At 34.3% G+C, this 23,283-nt stretch overlaps 1 protein-coding gene and 1 pseudogene across 1 annotated transcript; both read left to right on the top strand.

Annotated features, from left to right (window-relative positions):
- The window catches only part of LOC112097684, a 32,694-nt pseudogene extending 20,551 nt beyond the window's left edge, over window positions 1–12,143 (top strand).
- A 5,935-nt stretch (window positions 12,144–18,078) lies between these two features.
- Window positions 18,079–20,202, top strand: LOC18040394 (receptor-like protein 2). The gene has a single exon (XM_024183443.1). The coding sequence runs from the start codon at window positions 18,079–18,081 to the stop codon at window positions 20,200–20,202; it is 2,124 nt and encodes a 707-aa protein (XP_024039211.1).
- Window positions 20,203–23,283: the final 3,081 nt, after the last annotated feature.

The following is a 23,283-nucleotide window of genomic DNA, read 5'->3' as shown; positions in this document are numbered from 1 at the left end:
CCTTAACTCAAATCCTTTATGCTCTGATTAACCCTTCTGAGCACCCAATCTCCACTTCTAAATTGTTGTACCCGTACATTCTGGTTGCAATAGCGAGCAACCCCTTGCTGATATTCAGCTGCTCTCCTTGCGACTGTCTCCCTCTTTTCACCTAACAAATCCAAGTTCAAGTATATATGCTCGCTATTCTCCTCTTCATCAAAGTGCTATATCTGATGTGTGCTTATCCCAATCTCTGTAGGGACTACCACTTCATGACCAAAAGCTAAGGCAAACGGGGTTTCTCCGGTGGCGGTCATGTGAGTGGTCCTATAAGCCCAGAGCACACCAGGCAACTCGTTGACCTATAAGCCTTTCTTTTCTCCCAGTGGTAGTGTCGTTAGGATGCACCAAATTTAAAACCTTACTACTAGTATAAATAATTAGTACAGAACGAGTAAGGATCGATCCCACAGAGACTATGCCAGTCATATTTATTATCAACTCTCAAGCAAGACTTAAAATAAAATAATAATAGAAATAATTAATATAAATTAATCTAACTAAAGAAAATGCCAATTATAAATAAAAGGGGAGTTTTTGAATTTTTAACTAAATAGCAAGAAATAAAGAAATTAAACTATAAAAACAAAAATTTAATAAAAACTCCAATTAAAGGAGAAAGAAATAATAATGATGAAAACTTTGGTTAAATGATCATTTGTCAGCACCAAACATGCACAAAATATATCAATTCTATCATCAATTTATATTGAAACTATCAACCGTAGACAACAATAAGTTCTGTTAGTCTCAATCTTTCCTTAGTGTGTCGTTAGGCAAAACAAGCTCTTCACCTAATCTCTAACCATTAAATAATTTAAAGCAAGCTCTTTAAATTTAAGATAATGGACGCATTAAATAGAGAAAGATATGAGGTTAATTTAGGTAATAAACACACAACTCGGATTATTTAACCTAGGTTATGTTCTCCAATTGAAATCACTGATTCCAACCTGCTACTAATGATTAAAATATCAAGACAATTACAGATCAAGAATTTTAATCTAATAATAGAATTTATTCAAGTCCTATCTAATTGGTCACTCAAACAAGACGAGAATAAAATCATAAACATTAATTATAGAAGAACATAAACAATCTCAATTAAATAAATTGAATGATAGAATTTAAATTTAATTGCATAACATGTTTAGGGTTTTGAATTCACCCTCAACCAAATAAAAAATCTAGCCTAACATAATTGAATTAAGAATAAGAGAACTGATAAAACCAATCATAGAGATTAATTCAAGCGGCTGCCTTTGCTTCAATTTAATTCCTTCTGGCGTCTTCCTTGTTTTTTTTTCCTTCTTGCGGCTGCAATCTCAAATTCTCTTACTGCCAATTCTCTCCTCTAAATCAAAAGCCAAAAGTTGGCTTTTATAATGCCCAAGATTGGCCGTATTTTAAAGCAATTAATTTGCTTCCTTTAATTGCCATGCACATGCCATTTCAATTCTTTATTTCCAATGCTTTGTCCACCAATTGTTTAGGCAATTCACGTGCATGAAATATGGCCATTTCCTTTTTTTGTTCAGTTTGCTTCCCACATTAACCAATGAGCAAGCCAAAGCCACTTTAATGCTTGCACATGTTATTACCCTTTAAGATTCTTGATTCCAATTAAATGAAGCCACCAAATTGAATTAAATTCAATTCCCTCTTTAATCTCCACGTTATGGTCATAATCTTCTGAATATGCATGAATTAATTTTGTTGGCTTCGGTTTTCTTGGTTTCCAAAAATCTCTGATTATTTCCCTTTTCTAATTCCTTCAAGCAAATTTCTTCTTAAATGCTCTGATTTAATTTCTCTTTAATCTCAAAATATACCTAAAATAACAAAATAAAAAAAACTAAGATAAAAATTAACACAATAAAAAAATATAATTTACTAAATTAAAAATTAACTAAAATAACTAGAATATTTAAGATCAAAACAAGAAAAAGATGGAGAAATTAATAGCAAAATATATGAAAAATATACATTTATCACCCGGTCAAGCTTTTAAGAGCTTTTTATAACTTTGTTTGCTCGTTTGTTTGTGGATGAGTTGGTGAACAAAACTTCAGTTTTACATTTAAATTATTACAAAACTCTTTGAAGTTGTGATTATCGAACTGTCTCTCGTTATCCGTTATAAGCACGTAGGAACTTCCATACCTACATATTATGTTCCTCCAGATAAAATCGGTTGTCCTCCTCTCTGTGATCTTGCTTAAGGCTTCAACCTCAACCCACTTCGTGAAGTAATCTATGGCCACAATAGCATGCGTGGCTGCTCCTCGTCATTTGGGTAAAGGCCCTATCAGATTAATCCCCCACTGTGTGAAAGCCTACGAAGAAGACATTGTTGTGAGTTTTTCTAGTGGCTGAGCTGGAAAGCACGCAAAACTCTAGCAACTTTTACAACTATTAATCTTTTCTTGTGCGTCATGTGCATGGTCAGCTAGAAATACCCCTGCCTCAGTGCTTTAAATGCTAAAGACCTTGCCCCCGAGTGATTCCCACAAATTCCCTCGTGAATTTCTCGCAGCACATAATCTGTTTGATCATAATCTAAACATCTCAGCAATGGGAAGTTGTATCCTCGTCGATAAAGCCCCTCGTCAATCAACGCATATCTAGCCGCCTGGCACTTAAGTTTCCTTGCTTGCTTTTTGTCTGCTAGCAAAATTCCTATCCCAAATGTATAAGATAATCGGATCTATCCACGAGCCCCTTGTATCTACCCTCATCACTTCTTCTTTATGTTCGATGCTCGGGGAAGTTTTGATTTTTACTACAGACTTAGGCATTTTCACATCCGATGTTGCTGTCATTCTAGCCAAAATGTCTACTCGATAATTCTCTATTCTTAATATTTACTCGGCCTCCACCTGCCCAAAATTCTCATCAGTTGTTTCTCCTTTTGTCAAATACAACTCCTTCTTTTTACCTCTTGTTTGGAAGCTTTCATTGAGATAGTTAGTTATAAGTGAAAAATATTATGCTCAAAATATTTTCTTGATATATGAAAGAACGAGAGAGTTACAAGCTAATATACAACTATTAAGGTTAGCCAAATCTCTTAGTGTAATGGCTAGACAGGCTATCCTATTTATGACTACATACATTAAGGAATGAAATCATTTGTACATAAGGAATATTAATATTCTCAAGTGATACTTGCTCAAAATAAAGATTGTGTCTAGAATAAGGGATTGTCGATGCCAAATCTTACCGCTAATAATATTCGGTGAGCTATAGCTACTGATTGTATGGTTTATCAATTAGTTGAGAATTTGTATGTATCTTCACCCTTTTCTGCTCACAATGCATGAGCCAACTACAAACCGGCAATGAAAGCTTCATATTCTGCCCAGTTGTTAGTTACTTTGAATTCAAACTTTATGGCATAAGAAACTTCAACCCCCTCTGGCCTGCGTAATATCACCTCTGCTTCAGATCCTTGCTCCCCACAAAATCCATCCACTATTATTAGCCAGACCCCATTAGAACTTTCTTCACTAGTTGTTTGTTCATAACTGATGTCTATGTCTAATTTTGTGTATTCAACAATAAAATCCACTAGCATCTGTGCCGTAATAGTCGTCCAAGGCTGATAGCTTATATCAAACTCGCTTAATTTTACTGACCATTTAACCAAGTGCCTCTGTCGAAGCTGTTGATCTGTCATCACCACTACTAGGTATGCCTGAAAATATGGCCTCGTTTTGCGAGTAGTTGTTACTAAGGCCACAACCCATTTCTCCATTTTCGGGCTTTTGGTCTTTGCATATAACAATGCTTTGCTGGTATAATGCACCGGGTGCTAACCTCATGTTTCCTCTCTTATTAAAACTGAACTTGTAGCACACTGTGAGACTGCTAAGTATAAATACAATGTGTCACCCTCTCATGGTGTTAATAGTAGCGAGGCTCTGATCAAGTATTCTTTCAGTTGTTGGAATGCCTCCTCGCACTCTGTTATCTATTATATCTTTTTTCTTCTCCTCATAACCTGAAAAAAGACGTAGCACTTGTCTGTTGCTCGAGATATAAATCGATTCAGGGCTACTAATTATCCCATAAGACTTTAAATCTCCTCGAGTGTGCAAGGAGATTTTATCTTTATGATTGTTCTAATCTTCTCGGGGTTTTCCTCGATTCCCCTACGGCTCACCATGAATCCAAAAACATTTCCTGAACTGACCTTAAATGCGCACTTCTCCAGGCTTAGCTTCATCTTATACCTCCTTAACAGGTTAAAGGTCTTCTAGAGGTGTTTCACAGGCTCTTTAGGATTCTTCGATTTGGTGATTATGTCATCTACATAGACTTCCATTGTCTGGCCAATCAAAGGTTTGAAGATCATGTTTACCAACCTCTGATAGGTTGCACCTACGTTCTTAAGACCAAAAAGCATCACCCCGTAGTAAAACAAACCCCTGGTTAGTGATGAAAGCGATATGTTCCTCCTCCTACTTATGCATGGGTATCTAATTGTAACCCATAAATGCATTCATGAAACTGAGCTGGCCATACCCTGTTGTAAAATCAACCAGCTGGTTTATTTTTGGAAGTAGGAAACTATTCAATCTTTCAGATTTGTTGAGATCCGTGAAATCTAATGCACATTCTCCACTTCCTGTTGACCTTCTTCACTAGGACCACATTAGAAATCCATGAGGGATAATCAACTTCCCTAATGAATCCTGCTCGTAGCAGTTTCTCCACCTTATTGTTTATAGTATCGTACATTTCTTGATTGAAACATCTCTTCTTCTACTTCACCGATTTTGCATTTTTATATATTGCCAACTTGTGGCACACAATCGTTGGATCAATTCCCGGCATGTCCTTGTGAGACCAAGCAAACACATTTAGGTGTGCTTGCAAATAATTGACCAGCTTTCTCCTCAGCTATTCATTTAGATTCAAGCCGATCTTCATAATTTTACATAAATCGTCACACCCTATCATCACTTCTATTGTATCTTCACCCGGTTCTTGGCTTCCCCTTTTAAACTCCCCTTGTGCATCTAACAAGGTTATCTGTATGGTTTCTTTGGCTGTGGTTGCGTAACAGCTCCTAACTATCCTCTAGTCGCCCTTTAAAATTCTCGCTACAACATTTACCCGATATTTGATTGCAATGTAATAGTTAGACATTACTGATTTGCTAATCCTTAGGAAAGGTCTACCAAAAATCATTTGGTATGCATTATCCTCTTCAACCACTACGAAGTTCAACATCATAGTTTTTTCGAACGGTCGTGAACCAATCATCACCGGTAGCTCAACCACTCCTAAGGGCGTCAGCCTTCCTCTTCCAAACCCCTTTAAAGAAGTGTTGGTGTGTTCTAGGCTCAGGTTCGTGATTCCCATCTCCTCTAAAGCATATTTGAAAAGGACATCTACTGAGCTCCCCGAATTAACAAGTATTTTATTGAACTCTTTATTTGCAACATTTGCCTTTATTACCACAGCATCCTTATATGGGTATAACACTCTATCTTCATCGTTTTTTGTCCACATGACCGGAACTTGCCTTATCTTGGCCCTTTTTACTGCCGGTATGTTGTAGAGTACTTCTTAACTGGTCATGGCATACTTTCTATAATTTTTCCGAGCCTTATTTGAATCTCCAGTTAACATGGGCCCACCTGCTATAACCCTGACCATCGGCTATTCTTGACCCATCATTTCGACCTTTATTCCTGTGAGCTGCTAATCTACCAAAGGATAACTCCCATCAATAAACTCATTCATATATTAATTCCTTATCAGATCCTCTACTTGGTTCTTTAAGTATCTGCATTGGGCGGTCATATGACCATAAGTGTCATAAATTTGCATAATCTACTCCTATCTTGTTTATTTTCTGCTTTTGTAATTGGCGGTAGGGGACACAATAGGCCTTGATTCTTTGTGACATGGAACCGCTCCTCCAAGGGGACTCTTAAGGGAGTATACTACCTATACACCGGACTTTAGTTAAAAATTTACATTGCTCTATCACTGGGGAAATTGTTAGGATCCGAACTGCGTCTATTAAATTTGGTGTTTGGTTGATGGTGAGCTATTGAGATATTGTGGTAGGGATGGTTGTGTGGTCAGTTTTGCTCTCTCTTATGGTCTCTGCTCGAGGCGTTATGAAGGGGAATTTTGTCCTGGTGAAACTTATAAGGTTTCTGGAACCGTAAATATGGGGTTGGTCTCACACCTTCTCCCCTGCTTAGTGCTGGTTTCTCAACATGTCTTGTGCATTTCCCTTTCGGCTCCCTTTCCTCTTCGTTGTAGCTCCTCCAACTACTCAGTCTTAATCTTAGCTGCTTATTCCTCCTCAATCTCAATATCTCTCTTCGCATGCTCATATGCCATGGAATACGATTGCACAGCTAGGAACCTCATATTGTACCATAGTCTCCCTATTTTTACTCCTTCCTTTAGCCCCTTCAAAGCCTAGGGATGATTGAATGCCCCAAGGTCAAGTACAACACAGTGATATCTTTTCACGAATTCTCTTAGGGTCCTATTTTCTTCCTGTTTGATACCCATAAGTTCTATCATGTCATCCTTTGAGGCCACTGCTCCGCGAAAATGCTTGGCGAATTTCAGGGACATCTGCTCAAAACTTTTGATACTTCCCTAGGAAATTTACGATACCAATTTCACACTCGTCCCTCCAGTGTTAGAGGAAATGCTATGCACCTCTGCGCCTGTGTCAATCCTTACACATCAATCATGTCATTGAAACGTTTAATATGCACCAATAGGTCATTCCTCCCAAAGTACCTGAGATTAAGAAAATAAAAATCCTTAAGTATTGTGGTGCTCATGATCTCAGCTAAGAGCAGAGATTCATTATCAAACATTATTCTCCACTTGCAAGCTTTCTCATGCCCTACATCTCGTCTATTATCCGAGCCAATCTTCGTACTTCTCCCCCTGGTTCCATGGTGCAACTAGGGTTAAATGCTGCGACCTGTTCACGTTCCTGCTCTATGTCATGCAGATACTGCCTTAATTCCCTCTTTCTTCAATATTCACTTCCTCCCCAAAATTCTCCAAATTTTGACCTTTACGGACTGACCCCTTGTTCCGTAATTCTGCTCACCACGGGATAGACTTTCGACTTTAGGTTTCTGCTCTACATTAGACTTATTCATCACCGCTAGATTCTGCTCGCCGTGGTCTAGTTTGTCACTCGATTCTGGAACATCTTGGTTCTCCCTCTAGTTTCTTCTGTCAAAACCCCTCTGCCTCTCCCTCAACTCATGCAATATTGTTGTAAAGGTCTCTATTTGTCTCTCAATTCGTTCCATTGGCTCATACATTGCCCTTTCTCTCACCTCACTTGCTATTTCCTACAAAGTAGTGGACTCATTCACCCCAAGATCAACTCCATGAGCTCCATTTTCTCCTGTGTTCATTTTGCTCATCTTCTAGCCGGTTTGCTTGGTCAACGGCAACTTTTCATTTTATCCTCACAGACAGCGCCAAAATGTTGATGTAGAAATCTGGTCAAGCTCATTATGACGACTAGGTTGCTACATCAACACTTGAATTTGTTTTAATGGGGCACGGTACTGCTTGCAGTCATTTTAGTGGAACGTATATTGACGACTACGTACTCTCCACTCTGCTTATACCTGAAATCATGATTAAACAGTCAGGGGGCGTCGAATATTTTTCGGACGAAAACCCTCCAACGCTAAAGTCAGTTTTCAAGTTTCTGCAAAAACATTTGCCACGAATCTTTGTGGCTTAATTGTAGCTATTTGAAGTAAAGATTTTAATTCCCACCAGAAAAAAAAATTAAGAAAAAAGTTCTAAGATGAAAGAGGCAGAGTTTCCCCCTAATTCTCGAGTGTCCTCCCTCGATTTGAATTTGCAAGGATTTTAACCAAACGTGCAGCATCATCCTTTATTCATGGGTCTTAGTGGGTTGGTTGAATGCATGGATTAGGTAATGGGTGAACGTGGTTGACGTGGTAACTGTCTAGGTGTGGGCATCGTGCCTAATATTTTTGGACAACTAATTGGTCAACCTTTAATTGAGTATTTGTCTAGACTTGACTCTGGCTCTCCTCATGGGTTCTTTGACCGATCCCAATTGATCAACCAAATTACTATCTGCTCGAGACACCATTCCTCTGAGGGTTGCTTTTAGAACGAAGAGACCAAATTCTGCTCGTATGTATATCATGCAGTGGCATTTTAACCACCCTAACAGTTCGTTCATACACTTGGGTTAACATTGTGAGTTGCTGCTTATAAAGAGCAAATAATTATATGAATTTTTTTCATTTTTGCTTTAATCCTTTCTAGATTTACAGAAATGAGATCCGTGTTTTGTCTTTACAGGTTTTTGGGATTGTATCAGTTTCTTTACTTCCAGTACAAAGTCTTGCTGATTTGACTCCAAGATTTTTCATTGAAATATTGAAGGTAGATACTGTTTATTAAGTACTGAGAAAGAATTAATAAAAGTTACAACTATGTATTCGGAAATGATTGTTTGAATAACATTGATTCATCGTGACATATATTTCAGGTCATAGTGCCCACATTACTGATGAACACTTTTCTGACGGCCTTAAAGCAGATTTGGGACGTTGAAATAGACAAGGGATATATAAATATAAATGATGCTCAGGTCCAGACGTCTGGATTTTCTAAATTTAAACTAAAATTAGAGTTGTATATATTGTTTGATTCTAGTTTAAATTCGAATTTTATAAGATCCGAACAATCCTATCTGACCATGACTCCATGCATGCGTATGTTGAGATATTATATATATGCTCCTTTGACGCTTCATATACTTTATCTATTTGTTTGTTTGTTTTTGCTAATAAATAAACTTAACGTTGCAAAAGATTAACAAGCCGTATCTCCCGCTTGCTTCCGGCGACTTATCAATGGGAACTGCAATTGCGATTTGTATAGGAAGCGCAATCTTGGTAAGCAAGTGCCCGCAAAACTTTTTACAATCCTCTAATAAATAATGTTAAGTCTATTTAATTTGTAACCTTTTTTAATTCATTAATTGATCCCAATTTTTCAGAGTTACGCTTTGGGAATTATGTCGGGATCCCCACCACTTCCCTTGATCCAAATCTTGTGCTTTCTATGTGGATGCGCTTATTCACTCCCAGTAAGTGCTTCAATTGCATGTCGTAACGTAGCTTAAAATGCTCTCAGGAGTTAGTCGACTAAGTGGTTTTTAAACAGTTTTTTTAATTGACTATTAGAGTTAGAATCTTTAAAAAATTGTAAATGAAAATTAATAGTCTCTAAATGATTGTTTTTAATCTTGGCTGCAGCTTCCTTTTCTTAGGTGGAAGTCAAAAACATTTATGGCTCCACTCACTCTTGTGATTCTGATGGGATTTACACTTCAATTACCTTTCTGTATGCACATGCAGGTATACACATATAAATGATTTCTTCGTATTATAAATAATTATTTGGCTCCCATGCGATAATTTTGTTTTCCTCTTCATTTTGTTTCTGTAATTTTTTATGAAATGGTTTAATTTTGATTTTTGTATACAGCAATACGTGCTTGGTAGACCTTTCGTACTTACAAGACCATTAATATCTACGGTCGCTATCATGTCCATCTTCGCATTCGTAAACGGACTTTTGAAGGTAATAATTTCAACATTCAAATAAATGAATTCACTAACAGAAAATGGATCTAAATATTCATTTCCTAAATAATGATGCTGTAACTATCTATTTAATCAACAACCTTTATAAACCCAAGTGTCTCTTTCTCCATGCATATATTACTTAGATCCGATGACGCAAGCATAAAATAATTAAATAACTGAAGAGTAAAAGTAACTCCTTTCGAAAGGAGTCTTTATTTTACCCATTTCAAGTTTTATTATTCTTCATCCACTATAGTTTCATGACACTGAATGATGAAGCAGTGTGTTTAATTTGCGTGTCACTTTGGTTAATGGATTGCTTTCTAATTGGAATTATTAATAAACCCTTATCTTTTTCTAACTTTGCATTGGAATTCTCCCCTGCAATGAGAGAAAAATGCGATCCAAGCTTAGCGCTGCAATGAAATTATGTTAAGGCAAAAGGTCCCGAAATGAGATCCTTCTCGTAAGCTCCCCGTTGTCTTCAAGGGTTTTAATTGCACCATGTGCCTCTCCTTTTTCGGCTCATGCAACACCATTTATTTAACCAATTTTTAGAAAGCATCCCTCTTTTGCATTGAACCTTTATGTTCCATAACTCAGCTCTCTCATTTATTTGTGCCAATATTTGCTAAAGATCCTGATCATTGTGGTTACAAATTTCGAATTATTATTCCCTTATGAAATAATAATTATTAAAATATCTTATTGTAAATCTCGATTTACTCTTATTTTTATTTAAAAGATAAAAAAAATGACCTTTTGATAAAAATTTAAATTTTCTTAATAAAAATGAGAAATAAATATGTTTACAATAACTTAAGATATTTTAAAAATTACAATTTCACGAGGAAAATAATTCAAAATTAAGCACAAATTCTGGATTTTTTTAACATACAGTACCTAAATGTTTCCAACCTAGCTTCCTCTTGAATTCAATCTGGACGATTAATCAATCAAATTACCGGCAATTAATGCTGGTTGCGGGTTCTCAATGCTTTCATCTTGAAAGGATCAGCGATATTTTTTCCCCCAGGTGGTTGTCCAATCACCATCCAAATAATGGAGAGGAAATTCTAGCCAAAGATAGAGATGTGCAATCTGTTAGTTGGAAAATGAGTCCTCTAGATCAACTCATTAAATCTGTTAGTTGGAAAATGAGTCCTCTAGATCATACAGTACCTAAATGTTTTCAACCTAGCTTCATCTTGAATTCAATCTGGATGATTAATCAATCAAATTACCAGCAATTAATGCTGGTTGTGGGTTCTCAATGCTTTCATCTTGAAAGGATCAGCGATATTTTTTCCCCCAGGTGGTTGTCCAATCACCATCCAAAAAATGGAGAGGAAATTCTAGCCAAAGATAGAGAAGTGCAATCTGTTAGTTGGAAAATTCGATCCCATGCAGACCATTAATTGTAAGTGTATCAATTCTCATTAATAAATATTAATAAATAGTGGATGGTTACTAATTTACTTCTTTATGTGATTTATTAACAGGATTTGCCAGATGTAGAAGGTGACAAAAAGTTTGGCATGAAAACAGTGTCCTTTTTTCTTTTTTTTTTTATTCAAGGGGGCTCTAAAGGAGCTAACAAGCAATTAAACAGGGATAAGTTATCCCATACATATCATAAGTTATCAAAGATCTTACTCCAATAGGAGAGATAGAGAAAAGATGAAGACCAAGGGGGAGAGTCAATGCAAAGTTGGCGAGAAAATCCGCAGCAGAGTTAGCTTCACGATAAACACTGTGTCCTTTTAGGGAAAGAAAAATTCAGTAGATAATTTATTTATTCCCACCAACATCAAAAAGAATTAGATAATATAAATCATAGTACAATAATAATAATTGGCTTACAAATCTCTTTTTCTCTTTTTCTCAATTCTCAAAAGGTGCTTCCGCTTTGTGTTAATACGATGTTACTGGCCTACAGAGGTGTTGTGATATCCGGTACTTCCTCATCATTCATGAGAAGCAAGATTATCTCTGTAAGAAATTTAGCCTTGTATATTTTGTCTGAATGTGAATGTGAAGATGATCTTGATCACTTATAACTAATTAATGATTTTTTTTTAATTTCTTACAGATAATTGGCCATGTGGTACTCGCTTTGATTTTGTGGCTTCAATCTAAAAAAAATTGATCTTGACAATTTTGAATCAACATTTGGCTTTTACATGTTGATTTGGAAGGCGAGGGATTGACTACTCTCCCTTAATTGTACGTGATTATTGGGCTAAATCGGGACAAATTCCGCAATTTAATTACTTCTTTAATTAGTAATTTAACTTCTGACATAAATATGCTGTTGTATTTGCAGTTAAATTATGTTAAATACATCTTTATCCATTTTCTACGATGACAACGGGGGAAGGCTAAGAAAGGTTCAGATTCCTGCAACAGATATACGATAGAGGCATCGATTTTGGAAACTTCGTGGTTCTCAGCTTACAGTAATCGTTGTGTTATGTATTTAAACAGGCCCTTTCTTTCATGTGGAGTTGGGTGAATTAAGATTTTTTTCTTTTGGGAATAAAGTGAGGCATACTAAAGAATCACACCCAATTTTTTTATATTATAATATATGCCTTAATTTGGGAATTAAGATTTTTTTCTTTTGGGAATAAAGTGAGGCATACTAAAGAATCACACCCAATTTTTTAATATTATAATATATGCCTTAATTTGGCAGTTGGTACCCTCAGTTTACTAATATTTATTCCAACTTTTATTGTAATTTTTAGTAACTTTATTAACGAAAAAAACAACTAAGGACATAATGAACCATACCTCTAAATAAAAATATAAAAAGAGTAAAAAGAGTCCAATATTAAGTAAAGTCTGGAGTACAAGAAAAACGAGAAGAGAAAATAGAAGCCTATAAACTAAAGCAGAAACAAGAAAGGAACAAATCAACTTATTTCAGCGTAATAATTTGTGTTGAGACTAAAGCAACACCCAAAGCATCCCAAGTACGTAGCATTATTCAAATCTCTTGAAGTTTGTGTTTGTTTAAATTTAATTGACCCCAACATTGAACAAAAGTCCTAATTTCAGGTGATGTTATTTAACTTAAATTTTTGACCTAAAAGTTTAGCTCAAATTTTGCACTACTAGTTTCATACAATTCAATGATAGACGAATGAATATTATTAAATGCTCCTTTTTATTTTAAATATTTAACATCGATTAAATTAAAAAAATCAGAATAATTTTTTTAAGAAATAATTAAATCTTGACTATCCATAACTTATAAATGCATACTCCAAATAGAAAATGGTTTGCTTCCTAATTTTGCAAGAAAATCTACGTGCTTACTTAGCCTCATAAACTTTAGTAACTAGTGAGTTCCGAAATTGAAAAATTCTCCAACTTAGCCAGCCAACATTGATTGGTTGAAGCAAGTATAGTCTACAACCCCATACTCTTCTTCCTTTTTTTTTTTTTTTGTCTGAACCACGAGGTGGTCCTGAGTGGGACTCCAACTGTGGAAGACACTTTTAAGCTCGTACCACAACTCAGACTAATCACCATACTCTTCTTTGATTGGCACATTTTTCTCCATCTACCCATATATATCTTCAATTGACCAATACAGAGTCAATGTTTGATTAAGCGCTCTTTTGATTGGCACCAGTTGATCACAACAGAGTCAATGATTTTGGAAAATGACTGCAGCAGGAAGGCCACCTGGTCGAGAATCTTTCGTCCAATGTAACTGCATATAAAGTAGTTTTCTTTATCTCTTCACTTGTGAAAGGCATATTAATATTAAGTTCATGTTCATCTCCGCATGAACCCACATATTGGCCTTCACTTGTGCGTGAAAGGCATGGTCATCTCTTGTCAATGTTTAATAATAAAAAATTTTAACATAATTTTAAATATAAATCTGGGCCCTTAAGGCCCGAACCAAAAAGCCTGACCTGGGATGGGACCAGACCTTGACGAATTATGCAAAACCAGGCCAAGTCTGACCCAGCCCATGCATTTTGCCATCCCAGGTTCCAGAAGTATGTATGTTTGTGTGGTTTAACTCTCCAAGTCTCCTCACATCATTACTTGAAGAGTTTTGGGGAATGCTTGCAAGAAACAAGAAAATAAAGAAGATTGAGATTTCTCTTTTTAATTTTTTTCTAAAAATGTAGAGGAATGGGCGGTGGTACAAATAGAAAATCAAATTAGTTGGGGTAAAATTTATGACCAACATATACAAATAATGAAGAAAATATATAAAATATCAAAATTTTATTTGCATTCATATTTATATGTGTGCAAATATTTATGCTATTTTTAATATAAAATTTGAACTTGAAATTTTGAACCTAAATTCATTGTATTTAATTGGTCCAATAGGGGCAAATTTATAATTTAATTGAACTTTAAAAAAAATGTATTACGGAAATTTTGGACTTGGAGAGGATAGTTGGCCCCGCCTATACCTTAGTAGCTCTGCTATTGGGGAGTGGAGATGGACAAAGCCTCAATCAATTTTTTAAATTTAATTGGTTAGTTAAATGAAACTACTTGAAAACCACTCAACTAAACCCGTGGAGGCAAAGATTGACACTTTTAATCAAATTTAGTTTTTTTTCATCTTTTATAACTTTCATGAATAGTATATTTGTAAACACTATGATGCTAAATTTTACTCTGAAAACTCACTACAGTTATGAGACAATAACCAAGTTTTTTTTTATTACGACAATAACCAAGTTTATTATTATTGTTGTAGATGTTAAAGTTTAAGGTCATCAAAGTGTGGAAGATAAAACTTAAAAAACATGGTGGGAGAAAGATGACCTCTCCCTAAAAATAATTGTCGAAAATTTGGCAATATATATATATATATATATTGAGGGTTAAAAGCCACCCATGGTTTCTTAGAAATTTTGGTTTCATAAATAGTCACAGACCCTTTTTGATGATTATATTTTTTTTATTATAACAACTCAAAAATTGATTTTAAATAACCTTCTATAATAAATAAAAATGATCTAATATTAAAATAATCTAATACGTACAAACACACACACACACACATATATATATTATGAATTATTTTGTTTAATATTGACTATTATTTTAATATTATTAATATGTCAGATTTGTTTTAATTTAAAAAAAAATCAGTTCACAGACATTCAAAATTACTTAAAATTTTATTTTATATATTTTACTTACAATATTTTTATAGCTTATTTTTAATATCAGATTATATAAGCATAAAATTGTGGATTAATGGATTTAAGTATTAATAAAATCTATCAACATTTACTGATAATAACATAATATTAAAAGTTAATTGCCTCACATTATGTGTTATATTATTAATTATATTTAGTTTAATCTTTTATTTGAATTTATAAGGTATTTTATTTATTATATTTATCTTAATATTGTATTTATATTTATTATAAAAGTTTTTAACTATTATGAAAGGGTGTAATAGTTAAAAAGAAGGTTTGCATAATCATTTCTAAGATTAAAGGTGTTTATGTAATCAATTAAATAAACCTTTAGAGTATGGGTGGCTTTTTCGTGAATATTTATTATAAGCTTGAAACTCAAAGCCAATAGTTTCTAGATTGAATATTTGTGTCAAATTGTTGAAATTAAATACGTTGTTAAAGTGGTTTTGACAAAAGAGAATTATAATATCAAATATATAGAGTTGGAATTGAAGAATAAGACAGTGATCCTAACCTACTCCAATTGACAAATCAGTAGGCAAAATCCAAAAGTTAGTCTACCTTCTACATTAACTAATATTATACTTAGTTTTTCTTATTTCAAGAGAGTAACAATTTTCCTTAGCTACATGGGTTTTTTTATTAGCGTTATAGATTTATAGTTGTTATTTCCTGTCCTTATAGCTGAGTAGCTGACTCTTTTTACCTTTAGATTTGGCTTTTTGGATTTATTGATTGGTAATTTGGTTATAAAAAAAAAGGTAAATGGATACATTTAATCAATACATGACTAATATTGTGTTAACATAAATATGTTAATAATATTGATTTTGATGATAACAAATTTTAAATGTATTTTGACAAAAATATTGGAGCTATTTCTTAATAAACGAAAGCCCTTTTAATCGTTGCCTTATTTCTTCATAAAAGATGGATTTTCAAATTAAAAAGAGATTCTCTGCAAAAACTCATTTAAAATTGCAATTCTGGTTATAAACGGTGAACCGTTTATTTAAAACGGTTAACCGATTAAAGGCAGAGAGCAACACATTTCCTAAACCTCTAACCGTTTATGAAAAACGGAAAACACAAAAGATGGGGAAGTTACTGGAAATTAACGGTAAACCGTTTTCTTTTAAATGGTTAACCGATTAGCACCAGAGAGCAACATATTACCTAAGCTCTAGCCGTTTATGTTTAACGGAAAACACCAAAGATGGGAAGGCTACTGGAACCTAACGGTGAACCGTTTATTTTAAACGGTTAACCGATAACGTCCAGAATTGAAGGTTGTCCTCCTCTAGCATTGATTAACGAAAACTGATAAGACTAAATTGTTGTGCAGGTTACTAGAGCCAAACGGAAAACCGTTTATTTTAAACGGTCAACCGATAATACCTAGAGAAGCCACTTTATGCAATCCCTTAACCGCTAAATGAAAACGGATTAACTGATGTTCATTTTGCAGGTTACTGGAGACAAACGGCTAACTGTTTATTGCAAACGGTTAACCGATAATATCCAGAAACGTTACTTCATGCAAGTCCTTAACCGTTTAGCGTAAACGGATAACAAATGCTCATCTTGCAGGACTCTGGAAGTTAACGGCGAAAGGGCAATCCTAAACGGCTAACCGTTTATTTGAAATCTGGCCCAACGGTAACTTTGACCAACTGAAACGGTTAACCGTTTATAGTTAACGGCGAACCGTTTTTTGTTCGACATTTTGTAACGGCTAGATTTTCAGCTCCAGATATAAATAAGCTCATTTAAATTCAAAGAAGATTGATCACAACACAACCATTTGAGCTAATATCCGAGAATACAATCTTCATAGAGCTTAGAACACATTCTTGCTTCATCTATTCACATATTAAGCATCATTGTGTAATCTTATATATTGTGAGAGGCAAAACAGTTTGTAATCTTTTACTTTGAGTGATTGTAAGTGTTGGGATACACTTGGGTTAAGAGATTGGGGATAATCTCTTGTTGTAAAGGTCCATTGACACCTTGAAAGTCAAGTGTAAGCATTTGAAGCCTTGGAGGCTTGCTTAGTGGAATCCTCAAGCCCGGAAAGCTTGGAGGCGTGGACGTAGGCGAGGTTGGCTGAACCACGTAAAAATCTCAGTGTTTGAATCCCTCTTCCCTTATCTTTTTATATTGTGATCATCTTAATTGTTATTGCTTTGAATTTGATTTATAATTGCATTAAGATTTTCTTTAATAAATTGAATAATTTTTTAGAATCTCAATTCACCCCCCCTCTTGGGTTGCATACTTGTATTTCATATTGTATATTTGTTATAAAATATATCATTAAATAGAAATTCTTAAATGTGGATACTCTCATTTTTGTTTCATGTAGACATATTAGTAAGTTATATAATTTAAAAGAATTAGTATTTAATTCACTGTAAAGAAAAGTCATATAATTTAATAGAATGTATGTATTAATTCTTTTAATGCATAGATTTTAATAGTGTATCAATATGAAAAACATGAACGCATATATACGAGAGCAGGATTCTATCATTAAAAAGTAAATAAAGATAAGATGAGTAGAGGATCCATTTCTAATATACGGTATCGAAGCATTTTGGCTACGTCCTACATGAAATATTAAAGACTGAAAGGAGCAAGAGCCCCCTCAATTTTGAAAAAAAAAACTTCCAGGGAAAATAGGAGGTACTAATTGGAATTCTCAGAAAATGCTATGTTTTCGCTCCGTTGGTTTACAAATTTTCCATTCTTCAGATTTCTAGTTTTTTTATTCTCCCCATAGAACCACAGACCTGGTGACGCCATCAAGCAAGAGTTACCCACATCTATACTGTGAATCAATCCATCAAGCAGGCTATACTTCGCTTGTACACAAAGAAATGAAATATTTTAATACTTATTAGTCTATCAAACTCTCTCTCTCTATATATATATATGTATATATATTAATTACACATGCGAATTCGTCAAACTTTGAAGTTATAAATTTCCATAACAAATTATATTTTACTGAAGAGTTTGAAGATGAGAAACGACACATTACTAAATTATTAATTCCCATCTTTTTAATTTTTTTAATTTTTAGTAACTACCCACTTCTTGTTTCTTCTAATCTTTTTCTCTTTCATCATGCGATAGTTATAAAAAATTAAGAAACCTGAAGCATGAAACATCAGAGAAGAACAATAATGGACTCGTTTGTAAACATTATTGTGTTAGTGTTCTTATCCTTCTTTGCCACTCTTGATCAAGCCTGCAATCAAATAGATCAAGAAACCCTTTTATCTCTCAACTTCAGTGCATCTAATCCTCCATTGAATTGGTCTTTTTCCACTGATTGCTGCTTCTGGGAAGGCATTAAATGCGATTCCAAAGCTCGAGTTACTCATCTATGGCTTCCCTACAGGGGCCTTAGCGGCAGCATTTATCCGTTTATTGGAAACCTGACCCATCTCTGTCATCTCAATCTTTCCCACAATCATCTTTCGGGTCCGCTCGCCATCAATTCCTTTTCTTTCGTTATTCATCTTGAAACTCTTGATTTGAGTTACAATTCTTTTTCTGGCCAATTTCTATCATCCTTTTTTCAGCAGGCTGAAAATTTGATTACTCTTAATGTCAGCCACAATATGTTCTCCGGCAGTATCCCTTCTTTTACCAGCTGGAATAATAAATCTTTGAGCTCCCTCAGGATCTTGGATTTTTCCTACAATGATTTTAGTGGCCAGCTTCCTCCTGGACTAGGAAATTGCTCCAAACTTCAGACATTTCGGGCAGGTTTCAATTATCTATCAGGATCAATTCCTGATGACGTTTCTGCTGCTACATCACTTCAAGAAATCTCTTTACCTGGTAATCAACTCTCCGGAGCAATCAGCGATGGTGTCGGCAACCTCACAAGCCTCGGTATGCTTAACCTTCAATCCAACAAATTCAGTGGTTTAATCCCCCAAGATATTGGGAAACTCACCAACCTGAAATCTTTGCAGCTTCACACAAACAGCCTATCAGGTTTTTTGCCTCAATCTTTGATGAATTGCACTAATCTTATCACATTGAATTTACGGATTAACAACTTTAGAGGAGATCTCTCCGCCTATAACTTCTCTACCCTTCACAATCTACATACCATAGACCTTGGAAACAATAACTTTACAGGTAGTTTCCCATTAACTCTTACTTCGTGCAAAGTTTTGACTGCAATTCGTCTGTCTCGTAACAAGATAGTGGGACAAATTTCACCTGAAATACTTGCACTAGAATCTCTATCTTATCTTTCAATTACTAACAATAACTTCAGCAATATAACTGGAGCTATCAGGATTTTGATGGGCTGTAAGAATCTGAGGATGCTCCTCCTCTGTAAAAATTTTTTCCATGAAGCAATTCCAGATGAAAACCAGAGAGCAATCTCGTCATATGCATTTCAAAATCTTCTTGTTCTGGGTATAGGCGATTGCGAAATCAAGGGCCAAATTCCAACCTGGCTTGCTAGGCTAAAGAAGCTACAGGTTTTGGACTTGGGATCAAATCAAATCACTGGTTCGATTCCAGGATGGTTAGGAAATATGCCAAACCTGTTCTATATAGATTTGTCTTATAACTCCATTTCTGGAGAGTTTCCGAAAGAATTTTGCGGCCTGCGAGCCCTGGCATTGCAAGAGGTCAAAAACAGAGCTGATGGGAGCCAACTTCAGTTGCCTCTCTTTGTTCCAAAAACAAAAATTGCCCTTTACAATCAACAATATAACAAACTCTTCAGCTTACCTCCAGCAATATACCTGAGAAACAACAGCCTAAATAGCAGCATCCCCATTGAAATTGGTAACCTGAAGTTTCTTCATGTGCTTGATCTCAGTCTCAACAATTTCTCTGGTGAAATCCCTGATCAAATAAGTCAACTCACAAACTTAGAGGGATTAGATTTATCTGAAAACAATCTACATGGCGAAATCCCTTTGTCCATCATTGATCTACATTTCTTATCTTCATTCAGCGTCGCGAACAATGATCTTCAAGGACAAATACCTTCAGGAGGTCAGTTTCTTACGTTTCCAAGCTCAAGCTTTGAAGGGAATCCAAGATTGTGTGGTGATATTGTAGAGAGACAGAGTTCATGTTATTTTATTCATCCAAGAACGGATGAGTTGGCTTCGCCAAATGAATCATCAAACAACGAGCTTCGTAATGGCATTATTGCTGGAGTTGTTTTTGGTTTCATTATTGGGTCTGTAAGTGGGATGCTTTATCCCCTTCATAGGTTAAAGCTTTGGCAGACGCTATGTGCATGGATTGAGAGGAAGGGACAGTGAGAGATGTATGAGAGATGTAGCAATTTGAAGATTAAATTAGGAAAGATGATGAAATTCATGATTAACTTGTATTTATAAGCAAGATTGTCCATAGAAAATTTGAGCCTTTGGCCAAAAATGTAGTGCTTTATCATACGGGTTTTCAGAAACAAAAAGTTTAAATACCAGTCGCTTTGCAATTTTGGCAATGTTAACTCTTGAAACAAATCCTAAATTGAATTTGACAAAGATAGAAAACTTCGAGTTAATAACAAAGACAAACACAAAGGGAATAATATGAAATATTATTAATGAAAAGCTTCAAGATATTTTCATAAACTATGAATAACAAGACTATGGGTGTGTTTGAGATTGAGGTTGGGCAGCTGTAGTTTAAAAAGTACAGCACTAAAGTGTTTGGTAAACACCAGCTGTTGTAGTTTGTAAGTTATGTTGATATGATTTTTCACTTGTATAATGAAAAATCTATTATATCTTTAATAATTTTGTCAAAGTTATTATTTAAAATTTATAGTTACTACATATTATTAACTTTTGTTTGATAGGTACAGTTTTTTTTCTACAGCAGTTGTAACTTTTAAGCTACAGCACCTCAATCTAAAACGGGACATATATACTAGTAGCTAACTTAATCTAATCTTTCTCAAATAAAAGAAATAATTTAAAATTTTAATAAGACTAAAATTAAAAAGACGACTCAAATAAGCTTAATAAAACAAGAGAAATCTTAATAAAATAGTAAATACTAAATTGACTTAAAATCTACAATTCCCAATTTAATCTACCCTATATGCTTTCTACATCAATGACGGATTGAAGGTAATGAAGATAGGTGGAGGTGGTGATGGACTAGGAGGTGATGAGAAGACAGAGTAAGGGTAATGGTTATGCTTGAGAGAGAGTACAAATAGGCATATAAGTTGAAGAAGAGAGAATACAATTAATGCTGGGCTGATGAGATAAATTGAGGAGTCAAATAGAGTAATAAATTTTTATCCCATTGGATTATCTCATCGACCCTCATTTTTTAGTTTATCTTATTACTTTCCACTAGCCCCCCATCTCCCACCCCTTTCGGTACTTTGTGACCATCAGTTCATCATCTCCACCATTTCGTCAACAATAAGTTTATAATTATCACCCACCACCACCATCTATCTTTTTTTGGTTTTGATTTTGTGTGATAATTTAAGATTTTGCTCAAGTTCAATTTAATATTTGAGTAAGAATTAATATTTAATCCATATTATGAATCCTTTAAAAAAAACTAAGGGAGACATGATGCGAGGGATAAGAAGTTAATATATTGAGAGCTTGAGTAGAGAAAAAATATTTATTTTTAATTAATTACTTTTTATTTTCAATAAGGGCAATTTTGAAATAAAATAATAGTAATTAAAAGGTGGAGACTTGTGAGATAAATTAAGAGGGTTAAACATCACCACATAGTCAAATGTCATTACTCTATTGTGAACTATTACACCGATAAGCCCATATATATATAATATTAAAGCCCAAAGCCCAATACAAAAGTCCAATGCAGAAAATTCTAAAAAACGAACTTCCCTAAACATATGGAGAGACGCAAATTCCCCTTTAAAAAATAAAAAGAGGAGATGTCACCCAACTCAATCAAATTATTAGTAGAGATGGCGAATGGGTCAGACGGCACGTGTCCGTACAACACGAGCACGTTTCGATGGGGCATACGCCATGACATGTCACGCACGTAAGCTGGGCCGAGCTTAGAATTTTAGGCACGCGAGCCTTGAAAGTACTGCAAGATTAGAGGTGGGCTAAATACGACACGATGAAAAAACCCGTAGTAAGCACGTTTTATTTTTTAATGAAAGTAAACTTAAAATTTTATGATTTTATAAATAATTTGAAATTGAATTTTATAAATTCATTTAATTCTTGGTGTCAAAAAAATACTATCATTGATTTATATTTATAATTTATTAAATAAACAATTGATATCATGATTTTAATGAATAAAATTATAAATATAATGATTTTATAAATATGCATTAATATTATTGTGAACTGTGTCTATGACTCTATGTAAGTCCAACTAATAATTAAGTTAACTCTTAAGAAAATTTTATTATTATTATTATTATTAAGTATTAAAAAAATTCTAATACTATAAGGTCAAACTTAATAATTAATATTACATTCTCTTACTATTATTAGTTTATTATTATTGAATATGAATTTGAATTTTCAATTTTCAATTCTATTAAATTTAAATAAAGGCACATAGACCTAAAAAAATACATAAACTTGAAAAAAATACTCTAACAACTTGGCATGCACTCTTAAAAAATTAAAAAAAGAAAAAAGAAAAAAGAAAAAAGCTTGTGAGCTTTTTTCCTACGGCACGGCACGGCACGGCACATGTGCCGGGTTGGGCCTAAGCCAAAAAAATTAGGCACGATACGGTATGGCATGAAACACATAGTGGGCACGACACGGCACGGGCACAAGCACACATGAGCCTTACTTTGGTGCCTACTGACCCATTGGCCACCTCTAATTATTAGAAAAAAAGAAAAAACTCACACACTCCAAGATGACAATTTTAGGATAATTCTTTTTTTTTAATCATTAATCTCCTGACCAGGTTTAATGTCAGAAATTCAATGATCAAGTCAACATTTAGCTTAGGCTTTTGGTGAATTTTGCAACTTCAGAAAACCAACAAACTAGTAGAAGACAACAGGAAGATCCAGCAATGTATATATGATAATATTTTATTGAGTGGACATGTACTAATGAAAATGCTTCTCGAGTTAATAATATTTCGAATACGAAATTCATTTATTGATTTCGAATTTAAAATTAACATTTGTGCTTATCTTAAGCACTTTTATTGTTACCTAATATATCTAATAGTATTATCCACAAAATATCTATAAAGATTCTTTCCAAATAAAGCTAACAACAATTTTCTTTTCGATCCTTCCTTATCTACAGCCAAGAATTTATTAAATATTTCCATTTATAAATGGATACATTTTCTTCTATAAATATCCTAATGCATAAGCTACATACTAAATCCCATTATTTCTTCTTCTT

Source organism: Citrus clementina, unplaced genomic scaffold (assembly GCF_000493195.1).
Source record: "Citrus clementina cultivar Clemenules unplaced genomic scaffold, Citrus_clementina_v1.0 scaffold_5, whole genome shotgun sequence".
Taxonomy (NCBI): domain Eukaryota; kingdom Viridiplantae; phylum Streptophyta; class Magnoliopsida; order Sapindales; family Rutaceae; genus Citrus; species Citrus x clementina.
The sequence above is the reverse complement of the archived record's forward strand: the minus strand, read 5'-3'. Positions and strand labels throughout refer to the sequence as shown.